General features: G+C 33.0%; 1 protein-coding gene across 4 annotated transcripts in view; it reads left to right on the forward strand.

Moving 5' to 3' along the window:
- Positions 1-24,022, forward strand: part of LOC129219381 (tetraspanin-11-like) — a 165,952-nt gene that overhangs the window by 134,785 nt on the left and 7,145 nt on the right. For all 4 annotated transcript variants that reach the window (XM_054853758.1, XM_054853759.1, XM_054853757.1 and 1 more), the window contains 4 exons: positions 5,224-5,298; positions 5,918-6,013; positions 9,111-9,284; positions 20,438-20,521. In XM_054853758.1, coding sequence (XP_054709733.1) covers positions 5,224-5,298; positions 5,918-6,013; positions 9,111-9,284; positions 20,438-20,521 — 429 coding nt within the window. The remainder of the gene's footprint in view (positions 1-5,223; positions 5,299-5,917; positions 6,014-9,110; positions 9,285-20,437; positions 20,522-24,022) is intronic.

Here is a 24,022-nt window from a genome sequence, read left to right on the forward strand (position 1 = left end):
AATTTAGAGGTTTTAAGACTGTAAGCCCCCCTTAAATTGCACAATTGAAGAACGCGCTCAATCGCACATCTTTTCGTCATTGCAGAGGTTTCCATTCCCCAAGAGCAATGGCGTACCCTCAAAAAAAAAAAAAAAAAAAGAAAGAAAGAAAGAAAGCAGACAACCCCCCCCCCCCTTCCCAAAAAAATCTGGTCTAGTCTTCACCACTGGTTTTTAGGGGGTTGAGCCATTGACACCCCCCCCCCTTACCTGTAACACTCTTGGCATTCGCTTGGCTATGGACTGCCATTTACAGTCATCCAATCTTAAAAGGAAGTTCTGAAATTACTTAATTCCTGCATCAATGTATTTGTAAATTGAAGTTCGCATAGAAAAACAATTACATAAGACTCAAACATCTTGAAATATTGTAAAGTGACAGAAACAAAATAAATGACACTAGCAGTAACAGTGAGCTCCGTACTAACATGGAGTGACAGGTGAGCCGGCTAATTCTGCGCTAGATGTCAATCCTCATAATTGTATCCCTTAATGGGTGAGAGTTGGTTTTCCACTGAACTCCAAAACTTTGTTGAAACATAGTCAGCAATAACAATTAAGTTTTTAAACTTACACTTGAATAAAAATTATTTCTCAAAATTTTATAGTTTAAAACAATTGAAAGCATTTATATAGGAGAGGGTGGCCTAAAGTGGGTAGGTCGCCCAAAGCGGGTAGGCCTTCGTATGCCGCCACATGGTGTGTAAGCTGCGATGCATACGTATGTCGTGTTTACATGAAGACTCCCGAGTTTTAATCAGCAGTGAAGCGGCATGGCGCAACCAGGCTTAAAATTTAAACATTGATACATCTCTTTTTTAAAAAATGAAGTTTTGTAACTTGCGATTAGTCGAAGACCAGCTTATTTTCTTGATTGTCAATAATATTACGTTATTCTAACACCATCCTCTTACAAACTACGATAGTGATTTCATTTGTTTCTTTTTTAAATTTAAGATAATAGTTATTGAAATAAAAAACGTGCCTTCGGTCAAATCGGGTATAGAATTTAATTACAGTGGCTCCCAAAAGTGTTCGTACACTTTGAAACTTTTTAGTAAAAGCAAAATAACTCGAAACTGAATTCCAATATGAAGTTCAATATTTTTTCACATCGTTCTTCCTATGTCATTCTAAATACAACCCATTGGTTGTTTCAAAATATTGACGGATCTTCTTTTTGAAATGGGTCAGAAAACGAAGAGACAGAGAAATAACTCGCCACAAAAGTCATCGTACACTCAAATATTTTCGAATAAATTCATGATTAAAATTATTATATGCCATTTTATTAATATTTTTGCATTGTGTTGATCCTCATACAAGTCATTTGGCTTTAATTTTTTGTTTATTTATTCCTTAATACTGTGCTTATTACTATAAAATGGCTGGTATTCGTAAAAAACCGCAAACACCATTCAAAATTTGAATTTTTTCCCACAGTAGCGGTAAATTGGTTCGAAATGTCTCTAAATTAGTTAATTTATTTGTTCGTAAAGTAAATTGCTTGATAAAATTCTTTAAAGACAGGAATCGAACCGAAAACAAGGTAAGAAAAGTTCAACCGGCAAAGTTGACAAAACGTGATCGGAGATTCAAAGTTAAAAAAATTATGAAAAATACACATTTGAGTGCTGTAAAAGTTTCTGCAGAGTTAAATGAAACATTTTACATTTAATTTTCACCTAAAGTTGTTCGCCAAGTTCTCTAATTAGCTGGATTAGATGGGACCTCTTCCCGCAGAAATTTTCTTGGTCGTGCGAAAAACAGAAAGTTTACGCTGTTCGTCGCAAAATCAATGATAAATAAGCTCAACACGTTTTAGAATTACGTCTTACTTAGAGATAAAAATGATTCAACATTTTTGGTTAAATTATTGTATAATTGTAACTAGATAAAAAAAAATTAGGAACTTAATCTTAAGAACTTGATTGGATCAGTTGATCAGGACGGTGGAGGTGTTCTAGTATGAGGGTGCATATGAGCATCAGGACTTGGTAGTTTGGAATTTTTTGATGAAATAATGAATCATGCTGTTCCTTTAAATATTTTAAACACCAATTTTGAACTGTCAGTCAAAAATTTGGTTATCGGAAACAACTTTGTTTTTATCTAAATAACGATAAGAAGTACACGTTTTCAACGTTTGCGTCTAGTGCCTCGAAAATTGTCCTAAAGTTTAGAAAATACCCTCTCAATCTCAAGATTTTAACTTAATGTAACGTATTTAGAGATATCCGGAGGCTAGATTACGAAAATAGGGCTTTAAAACGAAAAATAGAGCTAGAAACAGCAAGACTCGAAGTGTGGTTGAACACTTACACAGAAATTACGCAAAAGAAGAAAGAAAAAGAATGAAATCTATTCCCAGATGTTTAAAAGGTGTTATGAATACTGTATGATATTCTACTAATTAATAACTTAATCAAAAGTTAGATTATTCAATAATATATAGACTTTTTTTTAAAGTGTACTAAGACTTTTGTGAGATAAAATTTCCGGCACTTTTTGGTTTTTGACTTTTAAAAAATTAAGTTTTAATACATTTTTAAAACTTTTCATGTAGTTTTGTTAAAAATTGATTATAGATTTTATAATTAAATGCCTATTCCGAAATATTAACTCTAACCAATGGATTGGGGCCTATTTCGTTAAAAATCGGAGGTGTACGAAGACTTTTGGGAGCCACTGTTTATATTTATTCATAATTTCTTGACTCGTGTGCTGGCTTATATTTTCTGTTTCAGTAGGATAAGTATAACTTTAAAATGTTATTTTTTTAACATGGCAATTAATTAGTCTATTAATCAAATCAGTTAGTTCTTTATGTTTTATAAACAAATGTGATGACTTTAAATTGGATAAGTACAACTATTTTATGTATATTTTTTTTTATAATGGCAGGTAGCTAGTCAACTATTTTAATCATTTATAACTTCATATTTGATTGGCAAGTGTACCAAATCACAATTATAGTTAAGCTTACCCGCTTTGGGCTCCCTGGTAGGGCAAAGCGGGTTTTTCAAATGATCGTAAAGTTTGATAATAAATAAATATTGGGTTTGAAATTTGACTTTTGTTAGCAAATGAAATCATGTTTACATTTACCCCATCGTGTTTCCTTTTACCCTAGAAGCTAGGGAGTAAATGAAAGCAGAGGATTGTTTTTACAAGATTTTCTAATAGGAATGAACTACTTGTTTCAATTTACCTCAAGAGTACAGTATTTATGAGGTAAATGAAAGCACTTCAACTGCACATAAAGTAGCTGGCAAGGTAAAATTCATAAATAAATGTTTCCAGTTACCTTCCTGAATTAAAATTAGTGAAAACCAGTTAATTCGCATTTGTGGACCTGTTGGAGAGGAAAATGCACGTGTTCAAAAAGAAATCCAGACGGTTTTTTTTTAAAATTTAGATAGTTAACTTTGTTCGAGCTCCGTTTCATGAATTACCATACAGGAAACTAAACAAATGGAAACTGATTAGAAAAAACAGGAGAGAAGAAACAAAAATGGTGAAAGATTAATGATGTTCGATTGATGACATTATAGCGAATATATGTCTCTAAGTGTATAACAAGTAATTTTTAGTGATTAAAAAAAAAAAAGCATAAGCATAGCAAGTATTCAATAAAAAAGGATAAATTTGAATCAACTTAATTAACAGTATCATTTTAACAATATCATTTTCAATAAAAAAACTCATTTGGCGATAATTAAATTATTTTTGCTTAGGTTTTTTCCTGTTGGTATTAGAGAAGTTGTTCCGACAGTATTTTATTCCTTATCCGAAGAACTTTACTGGCTATGTTGTCTGTAATCTTACGCGAGTTATTTATTTGTACACTGAAATGCATAAGCTTTTACTTTCGTCTTCAACACGATGAAAGGAGAGAGTTCAATTCTCAGAGAGTTCAATTACAGTAGAACCTCCCTTAAGGGACACCTCCGAATACGGGACACCCCTATTTAAGGGACATTTTTTCTGGTCCCAGTCCCTTTAAATAGGGACTTCCATGTATTTACCTCTAATTAAGGGACACTCTGTTTAAGGGACAGTCACAAAGATAAAAATTTTACGCAAAGCGCTTAAGAAATGGTGAAGTTACTGAAATTCAAGATTCGCGTTTCATGTAAAAATTAATTGAGGTAAGTTTGATATAAACATATGTAAAGGAAACAAGTTATGGATTGTAAAAAAAACTTGCTGAAATTTACATGCATGATTTGCCCTCTCTATAATTTATTCAAATAGGTTCAGGGCCGACGAAGAGTGCACAGCAACTAATTAGCTTGGTATATAAAACTTAAACTTTGTTTTGAAAATTAATTGTAATTCACATAGTATTACATTGTTAGTTACATAACATAAAGCAAATACATGTAATGAATTACTTCAAAATTATTTCAGTGTGCTACAAAACTATGCCACTACAAAATACTTGATTAAATTTTAATTAATAAAATAATATAAACTTAAAAAGTTGAATAATTGTGTTTTTATTTAGCATATATAAAACATTTTCAGTATTTAATCTTAAATGTTGATAGTTAATGTTTATTGTGATATTTTTATACTACTAATTACACGGCATGCATCAAATCATCTACCTCCAAATAAGGGACACCTCTACTTAAGGGACAAAATATCTGGTCCCCTTAGTGTCCCTTATTGAGAGGTTCTACTGTATCTGAATTTTCAAGATGCATGACACATCCCGCTTGTTTTCATCGTCCTTTCGTCATGTTGAAGACGAAAAAGAAATCGCATGATTGTGGACATAGCTTTTTGCACGAACTCATATTATAAGAATTTCAAAAACTTGAACTTGAATATAAGGTTAACTTTTTTTTTGGAAGAAATTCTTAAAGGAAATGAAGGTTTTTCTTTTAACAGCAACACATTCTTTTTTTTTTTTTCTTTTCAGAAACAATGAAGTATTTCCTTTGGAAAATATCTCTCTAACGGACAAAACTGGTTTACCGGAGATTATTTCAGTTTTTGTGCTTGTTTAATTGTGAAATCGTGAGAAAAAATTAAATTCGTACATTTTCCTAAACATATAAGTACCATAGATTGACGTAGCTTTTAACGAAATGTTCTCATTCTATTGTTTATAGTATATGTAGTTCAGTTTCTGTCATGATAATTATTGGTTGCTAAAAGTGATGTTTCTTTCAGTTTTTCATCATTCTTTTCATGATATTTGTTACGATGCTGGTTGGCGGAATATTGGGATATGTCTTCCGAAGTGAGGTTAGTTTTTTTAACTTTAATTTAAAGGTACAGTTATGTCTCAATGTTTTCAATGTTTTTATATTTAAAGCACCAGCACTGATGACGAGTTACACACAGATATTATATATGAAATGATTATTTATCGTAAACATGTACATTGGATTCTTACCTCCTTAGCAGAAAAATTCATATTTCGATTAATTACTCAGCATTTATTTATAATTTCTGAAATATATGGATTGAAAAACTGTTATCCCTGTCTGTGATTACATAAAAACAAAAGGATTAGTAATTTTACCAATTGGTTAAGTTAGTTATAGTGAAAGTTATTGGAAAGTCAATAAAATATTGTATCTTTCGTTCCAGGTTTTTTAACTTAATCAAACCTTCAAAATTTGTACGTGTAAAATGATGTTAATAAATTTAGTAAAACTATTTTTTGTTAGCTGGCTAGTATGTAGGGATTATGTTCATTTTTTGCTCGTTTTTACGACTGCCTCTGATCACTTCACATTTAATGATATTCTGATAATGATATTTCTTAAAACATATTAGTTAAAATTTATTTACAGGGGAAGCTTTTGAAATCCTTTGCAATACGTATTTTTTAGCTATTTTTAATCGTGTTTATTTTTAGGTGGCTGAAAGAATGCACACAGAAATGCTAATGACCATCAAATTATATCAAAATGATACTCAAGTCACTGATGCGTGGGATGCAGTACAAACTAATGTAAGTTATTCGGTGCATGTCATTCTACTCGTAACTGTTAGCTCCTATGGTATTTGTTTTCTACATGAAATTTCTTCTCACTATTTTCGGCGAAATGTTTGTAACAATCTATATGAAATTTGACTTGATGTCTTCTTATCTGAATATAGAAAATGTTTTATTTTTGGAACTAGACAATCTAAACTTCTAAACGTATTGAAATTAATAAATAAGGAATAATTGTATATAGGGTGTCCCTGAATGCCATGTGCCATGTACAAACTAGTACTGGAGGTAGAGAACACGATAGCAGGCAATAATCTCTTTGGAACAGACCGCAAACGCAGTGCTGACGTGCTACATGATGTGAAACAGGTCTTAAATTTATTACACAAAGACGATTTTACACACCATTTTAGATTTTAAGAATGGTGTAAAGCGATTGTTTGAAGTTGCGACTATTAATTCTAGTAAGCGATGGAGGAAAGCTTGCCAAAATGGCTCGCAATTGCATGCTTGATCTTGGTACGTTGTCATTGTGACGCATATACTACAGCTGCCGTTGCAACAATACAACAAGCCCTTCTCAATAACTGAAATGTAGAGTTATTTCTGTGATAATTCATCGTTATTTGTTACCTTTTTCGCATCTTTCAGTGTCTGGCTTCATGTGCATGTAGCGTGTCAGCATTGCGTTTGCGACTTTATGTTCCTGAGTCATTCTTGTTTATTATCGTGTTCTCTACTTATACTCTAATTTTGTACACGACATTCAGGGACACCTTGTATAAATAAAACGATGATGATGTACCAGGGCTGATGTAGCCGAAAAGCAGCGGAATGCCATTCCGGTGCCACTTTTCTGGAATACAAAATTCCTCTTCTACAGAAAACTGGTCAGTGGTCAAGACTCGGTATTTAAATTCTTCTCATTGGCGTCCCAGTGCTGAAAAATGCACGAATTCACCCTTGGTATCACTTTACGTCGGATCTTGGCCAAATTTGACTGTCAGGTACTTTGCCGCTCGGAAAGGGGCGAACGTTAAAAAAGTACCGAACATTTCGAATTTTAACTTTAGTTACACAAATGACATAAAATGGCTTTTTCTACACGAAATAATTTTTGTACTGATTCAAACTCAGGCCTTTTGAGTTTTGAAACGTAAGAAAACTTTTTAAGAGGGTATTTTTATGAGCTTTCGAACGGTGCTTTACGCTACTCCACCTTTTAGCGAACCTAAGGCTAAAAGGTGGGGTACGGTGAAAAACAGTTCCGTAGGAAAACTTGTAAAAATACCCCCCTTAGAAGGTTTTTCCTACCTTCCAAATATCGATGAGCCTAAACTAATAGAGAAAGAAGTAATGAGTATTTTTAAGTAAAAGAAAATTTATTTTCTAAAGATCGTCTGCACTAGAATAATTAGTGCGAAGAAAACAGCTGAATGAATACTATATTGCCATTTTTTGGTTGAGTGTTAAGAAATAAAATTTTTGCTATTGCTTTTGTTTTGAGGCTTATCCGGTAATGGGAAGATTTAAAAATTTCCTTTTTATTTTTCTTAATATTATTATTATTATTATTATTATTATTTTTTTGCAACCGGTAGATAATCAATAATTTTAATGGAAACTAATCTGAACTTTTAAACGTGTTGTTAACGTTGTTAAAGAATTGTCGATGCTTAACTGGATTTTGAGAGATGAATGTCCTTATTCTGACGGAAATTTTCAAGAATATTGTCCTTTTTTGAAAGGAGCTGTTTTACCTATTCTATATGCTTTTGAGATGAGATACTGTTGATGTTATTTTGAAAGCTTCCCTTCCTCTGCTAGGGGTTTTCGGAACAATTCTCTTTATTCGATTAGAGATTTTTAGAGGAACGATTGACGTTAGTTGAAAACTTACCTTTATCATATTACGGATTTTTAGAGACTGGATGTTCTCCTTCTCATGAGGATTTTGAGGGAATCTTTTTCTTTCTCTTACTGGAAGAATTTTAGGGGCTATTGCATTGACTGTAATGAGAATTTTTAAGAACTGTTGACCTTACTCTTCTTGGTATTTTTGACGTGACCGTTGACGTTGACTAGTAACTGGTGTTCTCCTTCCGATGGGAAGTTTTAAGGACTGTTGTCCTCACTTTAATGGAGAATTTTAGAAACTGTTGTTTTATCTCTAATGTATATTTTAAAGGACAGCTTGTTCTCAGTCTAATGAGGGATTTTTCGAACAAATATCGTGATTGTTTTAGGAATTTTATGGCACAGTTGTTCTTGTTGTAGTGAAGATTTCCAGGGTCTGTTTACGTTATTCTGGGACTGTTTGTCTTGATTCTAATGGCCAATTTAGCCTTATTTCTCTTCATTTATTCAAGAAAGAATGTTGGATCGCAGTTTCTCTGAGCATAGTCTGATGTGGATCGGGATTTTTAAGGGAACGTTTGTCTTACTTATGAACTGTTGTCCTTATTCAAAAACGAATTTTTAGAAACATAATGTACTAATTCTAATGGGAATTTTAGGGATTGGTGTCATTATTCTGGCAGCAAATTTTTGCTAAATTTCTCGTCCTTTATTCAGTGCTGAGTTAGGTGTGCTGTGCAAAGTTTCACGGGGGTGCGCCATCACTCTTGGAGAGACGAGCACCCCGACATATGCTTCTATAGGCCACACTGAGGATTTTCGCTGGACGCATATATGCACCTACATCAGTCAAAGGGTTAACCTCTGACCCTAAATGAGTAAGTAGCAAATTAAACACAAAAACGTGCGACTAGCTTCTGCATCTAATTATAATTACATTCGTTGTAAGATAAACATAATTATTAAACTGTCTAAACATATTAAACTGTCTGCCAATAAATAAACTCTTCTTTATAGAGGCTATAAGATGTTTAAAAATGTCTAAAATTTAGAGAGTAAGAAATCAACGTTGTTTGGATTATTTTTTACGTGACCTTGGCAAAAAAACTATAAAAAGCATTTTAAGATCTCAATTAAACGGATCAATAGCTTGTGGTCTAAGAAATCAAATGAATTGCTGTAACCTGTAATATTGATAATCATTTCAAAAATGCATTGTGAGTTTGTATAGATTTTAAATATGCTTATTCTTCAGTTCAAATGCTGTGGAATGTCAATTGACAAAAGTCCAGGATATGAAGTATGGTCAAAACGCAATCCTCATTTTGGGGGTATTTATAAAATACCAGCTACTTGCTGCAAGACCAAAGATGACGGACTTCGAGATCGATGCCAGAAAGACCCCACAGAAAACAACGCATATTTAGAGGTACTTATACTTTTCTAAGAAAAGAATGTATTTTCTTGGATATAATATCACGCTCAACGACGACAATAGTGGTACAGGATCCCCCCCCCCCAACTACAGCAATGTAAAAAAATCAAGGTTTTACGCAATACTACTTTTGACAAATTTACTCTCAAATGGTGCAGTGTGTGCAAAACATTTATTATGTTATATTTACACGTTGGTTTTTGCATACAAAACCAGCGTACTAACCTAATGCAAAAACTAATTTAATTATGTAATTCGAATTTGATAAATTTTCTTCAATATTATGAAATTTAATTGCTTTGTCAATGTTGATTACATCGTTTTTGTATCACCACGCACATTATGTAAACTGCCTTTATGTGAGTTTTGTGGTAAGAAAGAGCACTAAGTTAATATTTTAGATGATTTATTATTGCGGTTATTTTTATTTTTTCACAATTTTGAGATGTGCCACTGCTGTCGTTAGTGAGCGACAAAAAAAATTGACAACTGCTTTTACCGAAATTAATTTTGTGTTAGTAAATTAAAATTTTAAAATGAAATGATACTAGTTCAACTGGAGTTCTATGTCAGTATACATGTGTATTTCCCGCAACTATTAGGGCCAAAGATGATAACAGCATTTCAAATTACTGAGCCAGCCGAATTATTTATTATAACTTAACACTTTCCCGTTAAAAGTTCCTTTTACCCTATTTTATTTTCATTTGAAAGTAGTAGTTGCCTCCTATGTAAAAGGAAGTAAATCCTCACCATTGTGAAAGACAGAAATTCTATACATTTCAAGAAAATGTTCTTCATCTATTAGCTTTACAGTAACCCTAAATGTACAATAAAATGTGTTGAAAGCAGGGCTGTGGAGTCGAAAGGAAAATGTCCGATTCCTGAAGGTGGATACCCCGCATTTCGACTCCCATTTTCCTTTACAAAAATTAAGAATGCCGTTCCATTTTAAATAGGAGGGTTGTCCGTAAAATAAGTTTCCCTATTTTTTTCACAATGAAAATTTTTTTTATTTACATCGAGTAATGCATTATTGGAAAGCTTGGACTTTAAACTATTTTTCAATGTAGTCCCCATTGACTTCGATGCACTTTTTCATCCGCGTAGCCATCTTTTTCATACCTTCGTCGTAGAAGTTTTCCTTCGCGCTGCGAAGATGACTCAGAATCTCTTCCTTCAGCTCTTCTCCGGTTACGAAATTCGTACCACCGAGATGCTTTTTCAAATCAGTGAGGAGATGATAATCGCTTGGGGCCAGGTCCGGGCTGTAGGGAGGGTGTAGGACTTTCTCCCATCCGAAATGAGCGAGATGGTTACGCGGGCTGTGTGCGGACGAGCATTGTAATGATGAAAACTGACTCCTTTCGTCAGCCGGCTCCTTCGTTAACCGATGCTACCGACCCCTTCGCTAACCGGACGTCCACTGCTAACCGATGGGCGTCCGGATCGCTGTTCGTCGTGGACGTTTGTGCGCCCATCTTTAAGCTCTTTTACAACTTGCGTACCATTTACACACTCATGCATCCTTCGTCATAGACGTCTATAAGTTGGGCATGAATTTCCGTCGCCGAATTTCCTTTGGCACACAAAAACCGTATCACTGATAGCACTTCACAACTGGCGGGAGAAGAAATCGGTAGCTCCAATCTTAATGGCTGCCAAAACCACATTAAAGGTCTCAGCGAGTTCAACAGAGTGGGGATGTGGAGGGGGGAGGCGAAGGTACACGCTAGGGTTTCCAGATTGCGCGTAACAGCGATTCGCGCGCTCGTGTCAAATAGGGAAACTTACTTTACGGACAACCCTCTTATGTTAGGTAGGTAAGAAGTATTAGATGGCCATCACTGCTTTTTTAAAATTTATAACTGTCGTTATAACAAATGAACATAAAAACAAATCTTCCAAAATAACCCCATAAACAATGTTTTCCCCCTATTTCTTCCTTATAAAGTAAAATACAAAATTGGCCATTTTCAGAAAATCAGCAAAACGCTCACTTTAAAATGTTTAAAAGTTTTTAATGAATGCAAATATTATTTTCCTGGGAAGCACCTCAAAGTCAAACTAACGTAGGTCACATTATCACTAATTTTCAGGAGAGCGTTAAAACGTTTGACTGGTGCTTACAAAGTTTGGGACTTACGCTGCTATAACACTGGTAAATAATTATTAAGTGATCCTTTTTTTTTAAATAGAATTACGTTGTTCTGGCTAAATGCAAAATAAGATTCTACGAACAATGCATTAATAAACCGAAAATCGCAATTTTTGGAATTAAGTTCGTCTGGCCCTGAGGTACAGAACTAACCAGAGAGGAACTATTGTCCGTTTTCTTCGAGAAGGCACTTGACTCCTCTCTCGGCACGTGGTTTCCGAAGATTCTATTTCGCTGTTTTCGGCAGAAAGTAGTATATTCGGATCATAGCATTTTGTCGTAAAAGCAGCGGTTTTTAAAATGTAAGAATAACCAAAATGACAACAAACAAGTGAAGCAAATGATTTAAAAGACACTGACATTTTTGCACATTAAAATGCACGCCCAAGTTAAGGAAGTCTGGTTTCGTCTCCTTTAGAAGCGCGTGGATTGCTTAAAGATCATCACCGCTTAAAATGGAACTCCGCGTTCGAGGGGGCGCACAGTGGGGCAGCCTAATGTTAATTTTGGACATTGGGCAGAAAATTAAACCATTTAGTTTTGAATTTTTACTGTTGTATTGATAAACTAAGAACATATTCCCACTAATCTTACTAGTTTTTAACATTATTACTCGAAGATAATACCTTGAATTCGAAGAATTATTTAGCTACTTCGTTAGAAGACAATTTAGTAAACAATAGATAAATTGTTTAAGAACTGTTCAAATTTAATAGTGTGATGTGCTGGGCTTTATGCACTCCTAATAAATAAGAAAAACACCCAAAAACGTTTCTTAGAAAATACGAAAGTTTTGGAGATAATTTTCAAAGTATTTTGAATGTATTTTTAAATTACGAAAATCGCTAACAAACGCTAACAAAACTATTATATCCCAAGCATTGTAGAGAGTTTCAGCTTTCATAATCCAGTTTCAGTTTTTGCCTAAACCTGCCTATTCAAAAGATATTGAAAATTAAAGATAAGTAAATATTTTACTACGAGGACGACGAAACGAATACGAAATGAACGTTGCACGAAACGTATTATTTACGTTGGTTTTTTCACTTCAATCAAGTAAACATGTTTACAGTTTTCAGTTTGTTTACTTTTTATTGCAAATTATTTCAATTAAGTACTTCGAGGAATCAGTTTCATTGTGTCATTTGTCGACTGAGGGACAAAATCATATGAGATGCTTGGAAGCATGGTTTCGTTTGCTTATTTCGGGGACTACAAAAATTGGTACTATTTTGAGTTATAAGTGACAGCAGACGAAAAAGACACAATAATCTCCCAAAAATACTTCTCATAAATTGTATGTACACAATAACAAACCCATCACAAAATGAGTAAAAATGAAAACAAGGAGCAGGCATATTTTGAAAAGATCAAAATATTATACATGTACATCAAGAAAAGTGTTTTTCTTCAAAAAGCAAACGTTTGTCCTTAATAAACATCTAATTTCTTTTATTACATTCTATATTAGGAGAACTTACAGCAAGCTATTTACTTTTTAGAGCATTAAAAGCTATTTACTTTTGATTTTAGTCCAGCAAGTTGTCTAAAAAACAAAAGTAAACACTTTTTAATTTAAATATCCATTTAATACTTCACCAGATTTATCCAAAATAAATTCTGAAGGAATTATCAAGAATAAAAGATGAAATTTAAAAATTTCATCTTTTATTCTGAAGTATCATCGTCAGAATCCCCGAGTTCAGCTATCCAATATCCGAAAGTAATCAGTGACGCTTCGGATGACTTGCATTTAACTATGGTGGATGGCAAAATTTGCAACTACTTAACGGAAACTACTTCCTCGATGCGTTGTTATATTTGCGACGCGTTACCTAAAGAAATGAATAATTTAAGTGTGGTGAACAAAAAAGAAATCAAAGAAGACCACTTTCGTTTTGGTTTATCACCTCTGCATTGTTGGATACGTTGTTTTGAATGCCTCATACACATTGCTTATAGACTTGACTTCAAGGAATGGAGTGCGAAGTCACCTGTCCACAAAGAATTGTTACAACAAAGAAAGGCAAGAATACAAAAAGACTTTAAATCTAAGCTGGGGTTGATGGTAGATTATGTAAAACAAGGCCAAGGAACATCCAACGACGGAAATACGTCACGAAAGTTCTTTGCGAATGCAGAATTATCAGCTTCCATAACCGGAATAAATCTAGACATGATAAAACGATTTTCAACGATTTTGCAAGTTATTTCATCTGGATTCACGATTAAATTTTAAAAAATTGAAATATATATGAAAGAGATAGCTCAGATGTATGTGAATTTATATGGTTGGTATTTTATGCCCGTTACAGTGCATAAATTACTTATACATGGACCCGAAATAGCTAAATATGCTGTAGTACCAATCGGTCAACTCTCCGAAGACGCTCAAGAGACAAACCATAAGTATTTTCGATCGTATAGGGAATTGCATTCAAGGAAAACGTCCAGAATAGATAACAATAGAGACGTTTTTAATAATTTATTAATCAATTCTGATCCTCTTATCTCAAATTTGCGTCCAAAGATTTGCAGTTTGCACCACGAAATGTCACAACAAGTGAAGAATTTGCTTGAAGATGATGGAATGGAAATTGGCTAAAATACTGTTACATATTTCTTTAAAAATTGTTTTTAAATGTTAATTACATATTTTATTTTGCACTAATGACTTAGTATTTGATTATCTTTACATTTTAAATAACAAAATATTATCACATTTTTAAGTAGAAATTGGTTTTACTGAAATGTCCAAGCTCTCCGTACACTTGCCCCACTGTGGGGCGTGGCGAAGTGCCTTCTCCTGAAAAACGGAAAATACACGAATAGTGTAATCAGAGCTAGATAATGTAGACGCACGCCGTGCACGGATACATCCGCTGACGTGCGGATACATTCGCCACGGAGTTGCACGACGTCCGATAATCGTAAAAGTTCTTAAATAAAAGATTAAGATGAGATCAATTGTGAAGATCAATTTAAAACGAATAAGAAGTAAAGTTAATATATTTACTTTTAATTCGTTTTAAATTGATATTGTATTTATTTATATTGCAAAAATTATTACAAGATAAATTAGGGTGGCCCTTAGCTATAGGGCATTTTTCGAAAGTTAAAATTCTATTGCTCCCACCCTCTCATTTGTTCCAATGAATAAAAAAGCAGGCTGCACAAAATTTCCCTTCATTTGGACAGTTTTTAGGGGTGCCTCAAATGCCATAAAGTTCAACCAGTCCAAGAAATTTTGTAAAAATTTAAACAAGATTACATTTTTCTTCAATAATGCAACAATTTCTCGAGAATAAATACATATTATTATGTCAAATAATTTCTATAGAATCAAAACAAAGTGTGAACAAGCCAATGTTGCACATTATTTTTTCATAAGTGAGGATTTAGTAAAAGTAGGACAGTTTTCGCGGTCTTTAGCAACAATGTGTAAAACAAAATTTTTTCACTTGCATTTTTTGTGAGAGCATTATTGTGTTCCTGAATTAATTTTACACCTTTTTGCAGTATCAATCGCAACAATTATTTTGCCAGGTTTTCCAATTTCGCTTATTCGAGAGTCATCTTTCCAAGTTGAAAGATCTTTGCACCCATGTTTCTTTCTGTTGTATCTGGCCAAACTGCTCAAATTTCATCGGTTAATCCCTGTGTTTCAAGTGTTTGATAAGCAGTCATAACTTTATCTTCTCTTCAGATGTTAAGATTTCAGGAACTCCCAACAATTGCCCCATGCCTTGAAAATTTATTATAATGTTCAAGCTATTGATCCTCTTAACTCCTGTGAATTCTGGGAGAAATTTTCCATCTCAGTGATACTCGAATTCTCGGCAATCTATAAGATTAAATTTTTTAGACCTTTTTCATGTCTCTCTTCTCTAAATGTTTTTTTGAAGGCACTGAAGACAAGTGCGATTTATGATTAGATCCTCAGTATCATGCTGAAACGCTTCTGCAGCAGCAACCAATATGTGGATTTCATGTCTATCAGTGATATTTCATAAAAATGAGGACTAAAAACTGCAGTAAGCCTCATGTTTCTGTTCGTGTCTTAATTCCCATGCTTGTAATGTCACTGCTGTGCTAGTTGCTGGTGTTTGCTTATCAGTGGCAGAAGGACTGTCACTGTTGTCAAAACCATCATTGCTTGAAAATAAATCATAAGTTCTTTATGCGACAAATTGTCATTTCTTTTCTTCACAAGTTCTTTTCTTTCAAAAAACTTCCTTCTTTTCCCATCAATGTTTCTTTCCTCCTTTTGTTCGCTATTTTCTTCAGCACCAATCGTGGAGCCCGGGAGTCCGTTTTGCTCTGAAGAACTAAGAATTTCCTATTCTCTTCATTTTTGATCTCTTTCAAAGCATCTGCACTTATGTCGAAGAGTGTATCCATAATTTTTGCTCTCCCACCTCAAAAAGATCTCTTCTCTTTATTTTTGGCTAGTTTTTGGAAAAAATTCTGTAGGAGTTAAGACTAATTTATCGATTCAGTAGTCAGTTCTTCTAGTAAGAATTCGTGCATTTTGCCAGAAAACAGAAATTTCTTGAATCTCTAAAGCTGTCCTTTTTTTTTTAAATATCATACTTACAACTTTAGATTGTAAAAAAATATGCCTAAAACTTGCCTGTTCGACGATAGCTTTCCTCTAATAATTACCTGATGATTTTCTGGGAAGTATATATATATATATATATATATATATATATATATATATATATATATATATATATATATATATATATATATATATATATATATATATATATATATAACCCAGAAAATCAATATAAAAATCACTTCCCAATTTGCGTGAAGAGACGTTGGTGCAATTTTACAAGTCTAGGTTGATCGTCTCAAAAGCCAGACAAAAGTAAACAGCAACACAAACCACTCGTCAGTGAAAATTATCGATAAAAGACAATGTTGTACTTGGTTAGGAAGCAAATGAAAGACGCACATTTTGTAAAAATTGCGTTACCACACAAACCACTCACAAATAAAAATGTATGATACAGGCAATGTTATACTTGGTTAGAAGTAAATAAACGATGCACATTTCATGAGAATAGAGTTACAAATTAAGTTCACCTAATCACATGAAAATAATTGTAGATTTATTTCTTAAAAAAAATATGTATATTACCTTTCATAGTACAAAAGTGAAACATCAAGTGTTTTCTCCCATTCAATTAACAAAAACAATTGCCATGTTATGGAAAACACTGCATGCTAACAAAGTTCATAAAACTTAAATTATAATTATAATTCATTTTAATCACTCATAATAAATTTGTGGGTTTTTACAAAAATAACTCAACTAAAAACTAACAGAGAAACTTTCGTGAAGATGTTTCAGAAATGGTTGCAGCAGCATGGAACGTCGTGTTGGCGAAAAAGCTTCGTTGCCTGAAACGAAGCCTGGTCAGGAATCGGAATGGTATACTAGGTCACAGAAGGCAGTTGGAGTAAAATATCACTTGTAACAGGAAATAAGGCCATCAAAAATGCAAATCTGATATGTTTTTTTTTAATTTGAAAAATCATGAAAAAAATCTTTTTTTCGGCGAAAAATCGATAATTTCATGCTATTTGAGGCACTCCTTAAACATTTCCCGATTGAGCTAATATTTTGCACACATCATTTTTTTGTCCATTGGAACAAAATTGTGTGCTGGGAGTAACTTTTTAAAGTTAAAAAATAAGAGTCACCCTATAGTATATACACCCGCGCGTTCGGTAGATGTATTCGCTGCTGTGTGGATCCATTCGCCGCAGGCACGCGCATCTCGCGATAATCGTTCAAATTCTTACTGCTGACTTCTAATTTGTTTTAAACTGATATTATTTAACTAATTTGTAAAAGTTATAAATAGATAGTATATACGCAAGCGCCTAAGGTGAATACATTCGCTGCTGTGCGGAGACATTTACTGTAGGCAAGCGAAAATCGTTCAAGTTCTTACTTTTCACTTTAAATGTGTTTCACACTGATATTATTTAATTAATTTGTAAAAATTATTAATAGATAGTATATACTCAAGCGCGTAAGGCGAATATATTCGCTGCTGTGCGGATACATTCGTTGCGAGCACGCGCATCTCACGACAATCATTCAGGTTCTCCTTCTTTACTTCTAATTTGTTTAAAATTAATGTTGCTAATGTATAACGTAGTAATCATAGCTAGATAATATAGACGGACGCAGATACATTCGCTGTTGTAAGAAAATATTTGCTGCTTTGCTAATATATTCATTGCGGACAAGCGCATCTCGCCATAATCTCGAGTAATGTTCTAAGTTTCCACCTGTCCTTTCTTTTCCTTCTGTTAAAAAACGTACTAAAATGTTAATCCTCCCTTTTCTCCTATGAATCAAATGGTGACAAATGAGCAATTCTTTTCACGTGGCTTTGAACTTCCTTTTTTTCTCTTTTTTTTTGTGCCCATATCAAATCACAAAAGCACCTCTGTGGCTTTAAAGCTTATCATATGAGGCCAGTAAGTTCGCACTTGCTGTATTTTTGGAAGTTTGCACCGGACCCGGCGTAGTCAGTTTAACAAACAATGTGAAAGAAAAGTTGTTTCTGTTGGATTTTTTTTATTTTTTTATTTTTTTAAAGACCATCTGGAACGCAATTCAAACAGATTAAATATTTCAAAGAAAAAAAAAGTTCTCAACTACTTACCGATTACCGATAGTTAATGACCCTAAATCCGACAATCACAGACTTTGCCTAGTTTCGGATCGCTATCGAAAATTTTTACATTGCACATGAAAAAAAAAAAAAAAGTTGAACGATCGCCATTATGGATGTTAAAAAAAGGTATGAACTTACTTTGAAATAATTACAGCATAAACTCGCTTAAATTTCAGCACCTTAGTCCAAAAAACGACGCTCAAAGCAGGAGATTCGGACTTGACCGCGAAATAAGAATTCTGCAAATTTTCCCGATCTTTACTAGAAAATTTGGACATTTTTTCCGATTTTAGCACAACCCTTTTAAGTAAAAACTAAAGACATAAAACACATTTTGGCATAATTTTATATTATCATCCCGTTAATTAAAAAAGACTTAAATTACAGTAGAAGCTAAATGTGCGAAAAAGGCGGGACACGCCGATTATGAATTCATCAATTTTTCGCATAATTGATCGCTTGGGAGAAAAAAAGCGTGTTTAATAATGCTACCAGAAATTCAATATATATATATATATATATATATATATATATATAATATTATTATTATTATTATTTTAATTAAAAACACATTTTGAACACATTTCCGATCATTTCGAAGAAAGTTCCAAACATTTAATTTTCCTTCTTTTCAAAACAGTTTATTTTCTGAAAAAAAAAAAAAAAAAAAAAAAAAAAAAAAAAACCACCACACCATATGCGCCGCACCTGTTGTATCCACCGCATTGGCAATTTATAAACTTTTTTCTCGTAAGTGCCGCGGCATTTACGTCCGAAAATATGGTATAGTTTTAAAATCCTTGTGTGCATTGAGCTATTAAGGGACAAAGGCAGAGGAGGTCTCCTATTGGTATCTCTCATTTTCATAACACTTTTGCTACTAGATTTATTGCACTTGTTTTTGTCCCCTCCCTCAACAGAGCATTTCCAAGAAGCAGCGAATTGCTAGTTTTCCTTTCATTCTCAGAAATTTGGGTATCCTCTTGATTTCTTGACTTGACAGCTTAAGAAAAGAAAGATCCCACCAATGTATGATCTGCAGTGGAGATATAATTCCCAAAAATATGTGAACTTACGAATGCAAATATATCTGCTAAAAGAAGCTTAGTTTTGAAATTTAACTTGGGTCTTTGCATCCATAGGCTTCCATAATTGGCATGAAAATTAGTTCCTTGTAACCACAAAGCATATTTACCTGCAAGTATTTATTTCATATGATTAAAACATATTTACCTGCAAGTATTTATTTCATATGATTAAAAATGTTTTTTTTTTTGCTTTTCTTTGGAATTTGGGCAATCCAGCCCCCGCCCCCTTTTTTACGTGATAGACAATAATTAGCTTGCAGATACTTTTGAGCTGCGTGCGCAAATATTTTATATTTTTATCTGACTCTAAATATAAGGACAACGAGCGTTTCGGCTTGAAAAAGCCTAGTAATAAAAAATATCCCCCTTTTTTTCCTCAATCACTTTTATCAGTCTTGATGTCATGGTAGATGAGGAAACCATCTTGGGAATTTTTCTCCTGGCTTTTTCGATGGAGAAAATGAATTCTTGCTTATCTCAATATTAAATACCATTTTTTTCATACTCCAGATGCCAGACTACCTCACAACATTTTTATTAAACTTAGATCAAGCCTTTGGCCGGCCAGGACAACAATTTCACGAAATAATCATCAAGTAATGATTTTGAGGTTTGAGAAACATGTAATTAGGCATTATCTTGCTGGAACGTATTTTTCAAATAGTCGGTCTTTGACTGTTGATTAAAGCTTCTAATTAACAGTTAGATACTATATAATTGTCAAAATGTGTCAGTATCTATTTTTTATTGCTCAATTAAAAGAGTTGGGCAAAAATCGGGACAATAAAAAAAAGTCAATCAGAAGCTCCACATTGCATTGACAGAAAGGTCGCACTTCTGAAAATTTAACTTTTAAGCATGTAAACGTTGCGGCCTTTCTTGCTGAAATTATCATTAAAAATTTATACATTAATTTTTATAGTTTGGCTCTTTGCAAGCAGTAGTCATACCTAAGGATTTTATTTTTACTCTAATAGTCAAACACATTTTAATTAGTGTTTTGACATTTGTTATACCATTTTATGTAAAATGTGTTATATGCTTGAAATATATTTGAAAAACCATTTAAAAATTTTAGTTTTGGAGTGTACATTTTCGTATACAAAAAGCATTAATACATTTCTAGAAAATAATCGTTATAGCCTTGACACGTTAGACATTTGAATGCTCTAAAAAGTAATACAATTCTTATAGGGCTGTTATGAAAAAATGAAAGATTTTGTGGAAAAACATGCCAAAATCGTTGGAGGAATAGGAGTTGGAATAGCTTGCTTATTAGTAAGTATGATTCTTTTTAATTACAGAAGCGAAATTATGAAGATTGTAGAATATTTCTTTCCTTTTTTTTTTTTGATAAATTTTGATTTAAGCAAACTATAATTTTCATACAAAACAGAATATTCATGTGAAAAATTAGTTACGAATCTTCGAATTAAAATGTTCCATGCTCGGAAAGATATTTTTCAGTTTTATTACTACACTGTACAGAATTTAGATAGTTAGAATTCATATAGCACATTAAGCTTTACTTAATGCAGTGAAAGTCAAAATATGAATTGAAAATGGATGGGAGAGGTTACAAAATTAAGTGTATTGCAAGTAAGTAATCAAAAGCAGCATAACTTTCATGTTTGCTGCCGGTATTTCTTATTTTAGAAGGGGATTATTAGTAGCTTATGTGCTTAAACCAAACATTTTAAAAATAATAAATCAATTTCACACAGAATGGCGACATTTGCATAAAGCAACAGGTTGACCGGTCGGTAAACCGGTAACTAACCATCGCGTTCTAATCTACCTACGGGTTGATGAAAACTAATGAAGACATTCTATGGACATTAGCCGCAACAACATCTAATTAACCAACCACCGTCGACCGGTAGCTCTATGCGAATGAAACCAATAAAAATACATCGACACATGATGAAATAACCAGCAATTGAACTTCTGTTGCTTATCAATATAGTTATTTCTTAACAAATGTACCATTCGCCTCATTCTCTCTAACATGCCCTACAATGGAGTAACATTTCAAATTTAAAACAGCATTTTCAAAAATCAAGTTACACTAATTCACTTTTAACCATCCTTATTTAAGCTTATTTGCTTTGGTATTTTATGAGAACTTATAGAATAATTGCACAAAATAAGTAAACTATTCCCTGAAGGGTCATTCCATAGAAATGTCAACCCCAACCTCATTTTTTTTTTCACAAATTCCTAATTGTGACCTATCATTTCATTCAGCATACTTTCTAATATATAAATTCAGTAACAGTTTGCAAGAATTCGGTTGGGTGCGTTTCTTCTGGCTCTAAACGAGCAAGGTGATAGAAAAGGCTATGCATAAGCAAAAACATACGTCTAGGTTTTCTTGCATAATGTAAATTTTTAAAAGAACTATGTTGATTTTAAAAGATTAGATGTTAGCCCAAAAAAAGTAACTTCTTTTTACATATATTAAAAGATAAGTATTTTAATTAGTTTGGTTATTTCACTGAAAATATTTGTGTTACATCAGGCACGAAAATGTACTATTTTCTGTTTAAAAACTAAACCAGATAATTGTAGCAGTCAACACTTTTTATTTTCTTACATCTGTACCATAGCTACTTGAAAAGTGCAAAATATTTATTTTAGATACAGTAGGTATAAAATGATTCGTGTGACAAACATAACATTTGAGCTGTGACTAACTTAATATTTTTAAAATGACGGCTATTATTTAAAACTCATTTAATTTTCGTTTTCGTTAACAATTTTGAATAAGTAGACTCTAAATTGATTAAAAATATTTAGGGTGAAAAATACCTCTAGTAATGTTAGAATGTAGACCTTCTGTCTGCCAACGGCTTTTTTAAAAGTCGTCGTTAAAAAAAAGAAATACTCCGAATTTAAAAAGAATTATTATTTTGAAAAAAGGAGGGTCGGTAAAGCAAAATGAGTTCTCTTCTGAATATGAATTTAACACAAGAATTCAAGCTAAATAATTTAAAAAATAGAAAGACAATCTTAACAAAGGAGAATGTTTATATGTTTTAAAAAATATTCCTACTATTTATTAAGTAATAGCCGCTCATTGGAAAACTACAGTGAAAACTAGATGTACAGTGACAATCAACGTTGCTGTAGCATATTACCGAAAGTGCAACAATAATGATTTAGAAATTTAAAAATTTGCGGTGATATCTGGGGAGTTAAAATGCATTCTGAAAAATGTTTGAACATTTTTTTTCTTCTTCAATATTACACTTTAATTCAGGATATACAACACGGTTCGTTTGATGAAGCAGTAAACATTGAAGAATAATATGTCATTGAAAAGTACTACAGAGTTTCTTATGACGATAACTAGTACACTGACAGAATACTAGAATTTGGTGAAACTATCAACTTGTATAAAGTTAACTTTATAAAAGAGCGATATTTAGGATTTAATTAGGTCAAAAATAATGTTATTGAATTAGTAGAAGCATTTTTTTAGCACATTAAAATTGAGCTAATTGAACAAAATCCTTCCATTCAATTTTTTACACTAATGTAAAAAAAAGAAAGTAAAGAAGGAACCTTAATGCAACATAAAAAAAAGTTCCAAAAAAGTGTAAAGTAATGTAAGTGCAAGAAATTAATTAAGAAAAGTTTTTTATAAGTATGCATTGCTTGTTCTTTGATGGTTATGTTAGTCACACACAGTCTTTCATAAAAGTACCACTACGCACCAAAAAAATTAGCTGTAATTAGTTTCCAGGACTGTCCTAACTGTAGGAGAACGAAAAGCCAGAAGATGGCGCTAATGATTGCATATTGAAGAGCGTTTTCTTGCGCATGTACAGTGCGATTGGCATCATTGTCAAGTAAGTAGTTCCCGTCGAAAAGCGCGATAAAACGTAGCTCTCAAATTCCTGTCGTCGAACTGAAAACGGAGCTAAGAATTAACATTGAATTTTGCTTCAAATTGGGCAAGACAGCTGCAGAAACATGTGAAATGTTGAAACAAGTTCACTTGAACTTTTGAATGGTTTAAATACTTTCGGGATGGATGCAAAAGCATCGATGATGATTCACACACAAGTTGACCGCAGTCCGTACGAACACTGGAAGCAATTGAAAAAGCTTTCATTATGGTGACAACAGGAATTGAAGAGCTATGTTTTAATGCGCCTTTCCACGAGAACCACTTACTTCAGAATGGCGCCGATTGCACTGTGCATGCCGAAGAAAATGCTCTTCAATATGCAATCATTTAGCGCCATCTTCTGACTTTTCATGCTCTTACAGTTACGCCAGTCCTGGAAATTAATAACCAGACCTTGTAAATATAAAATATATTTTTTAAAATAGATTGTTTACTTCTACAAATATGTCAGCCAATTTTAAATGCCTGAGTAACTTTCAGAAAAATTTGCCTCGTAACATAAGCATTGTTTCTCAATGTTGCAAAAATGTTATATTAGTCACAATGCCTTTTTTGCTGTAAAAATATCTATTGGCAATTATTTTGCCTCAAATTATTGGTAGAAATGAAAGTCACATTGTGAACTTTAAATCTGCATAGCAAACCAAAAAAAAATCTTTTTACTTCAGGTTCCAAGTAAAAAGAGTTAGAAAATCTGCTGTGAATGTTATGTTAGTCACTATGGAATGACCCTGAAATTTAGTTTATTTCCAGCTCCTTAGAGTGCAGGATGATGGGATCCCACCCCTTCTTCTGTTTGTCTCTTAAATGCAGTAGTCTTTTACAAAAAAGTGACCATTGTGAAAATAAATTTGACCAAATAT

The sequence above is a fragment of the Uloborus diversus genome, chromosome 3, assembly GCF_026930045.1.
Source record: "Uloborus diversus isolate 005 chromosome 3, Udiv.v.3.1, whole genome shotgun sequence".
Classification (NCBI taxonomy): Eukaryota; Metazoa; Arthropoda; class Arachnida; order Araneae; family Uloboridae; genus Uloborus; species Uloborus diversus.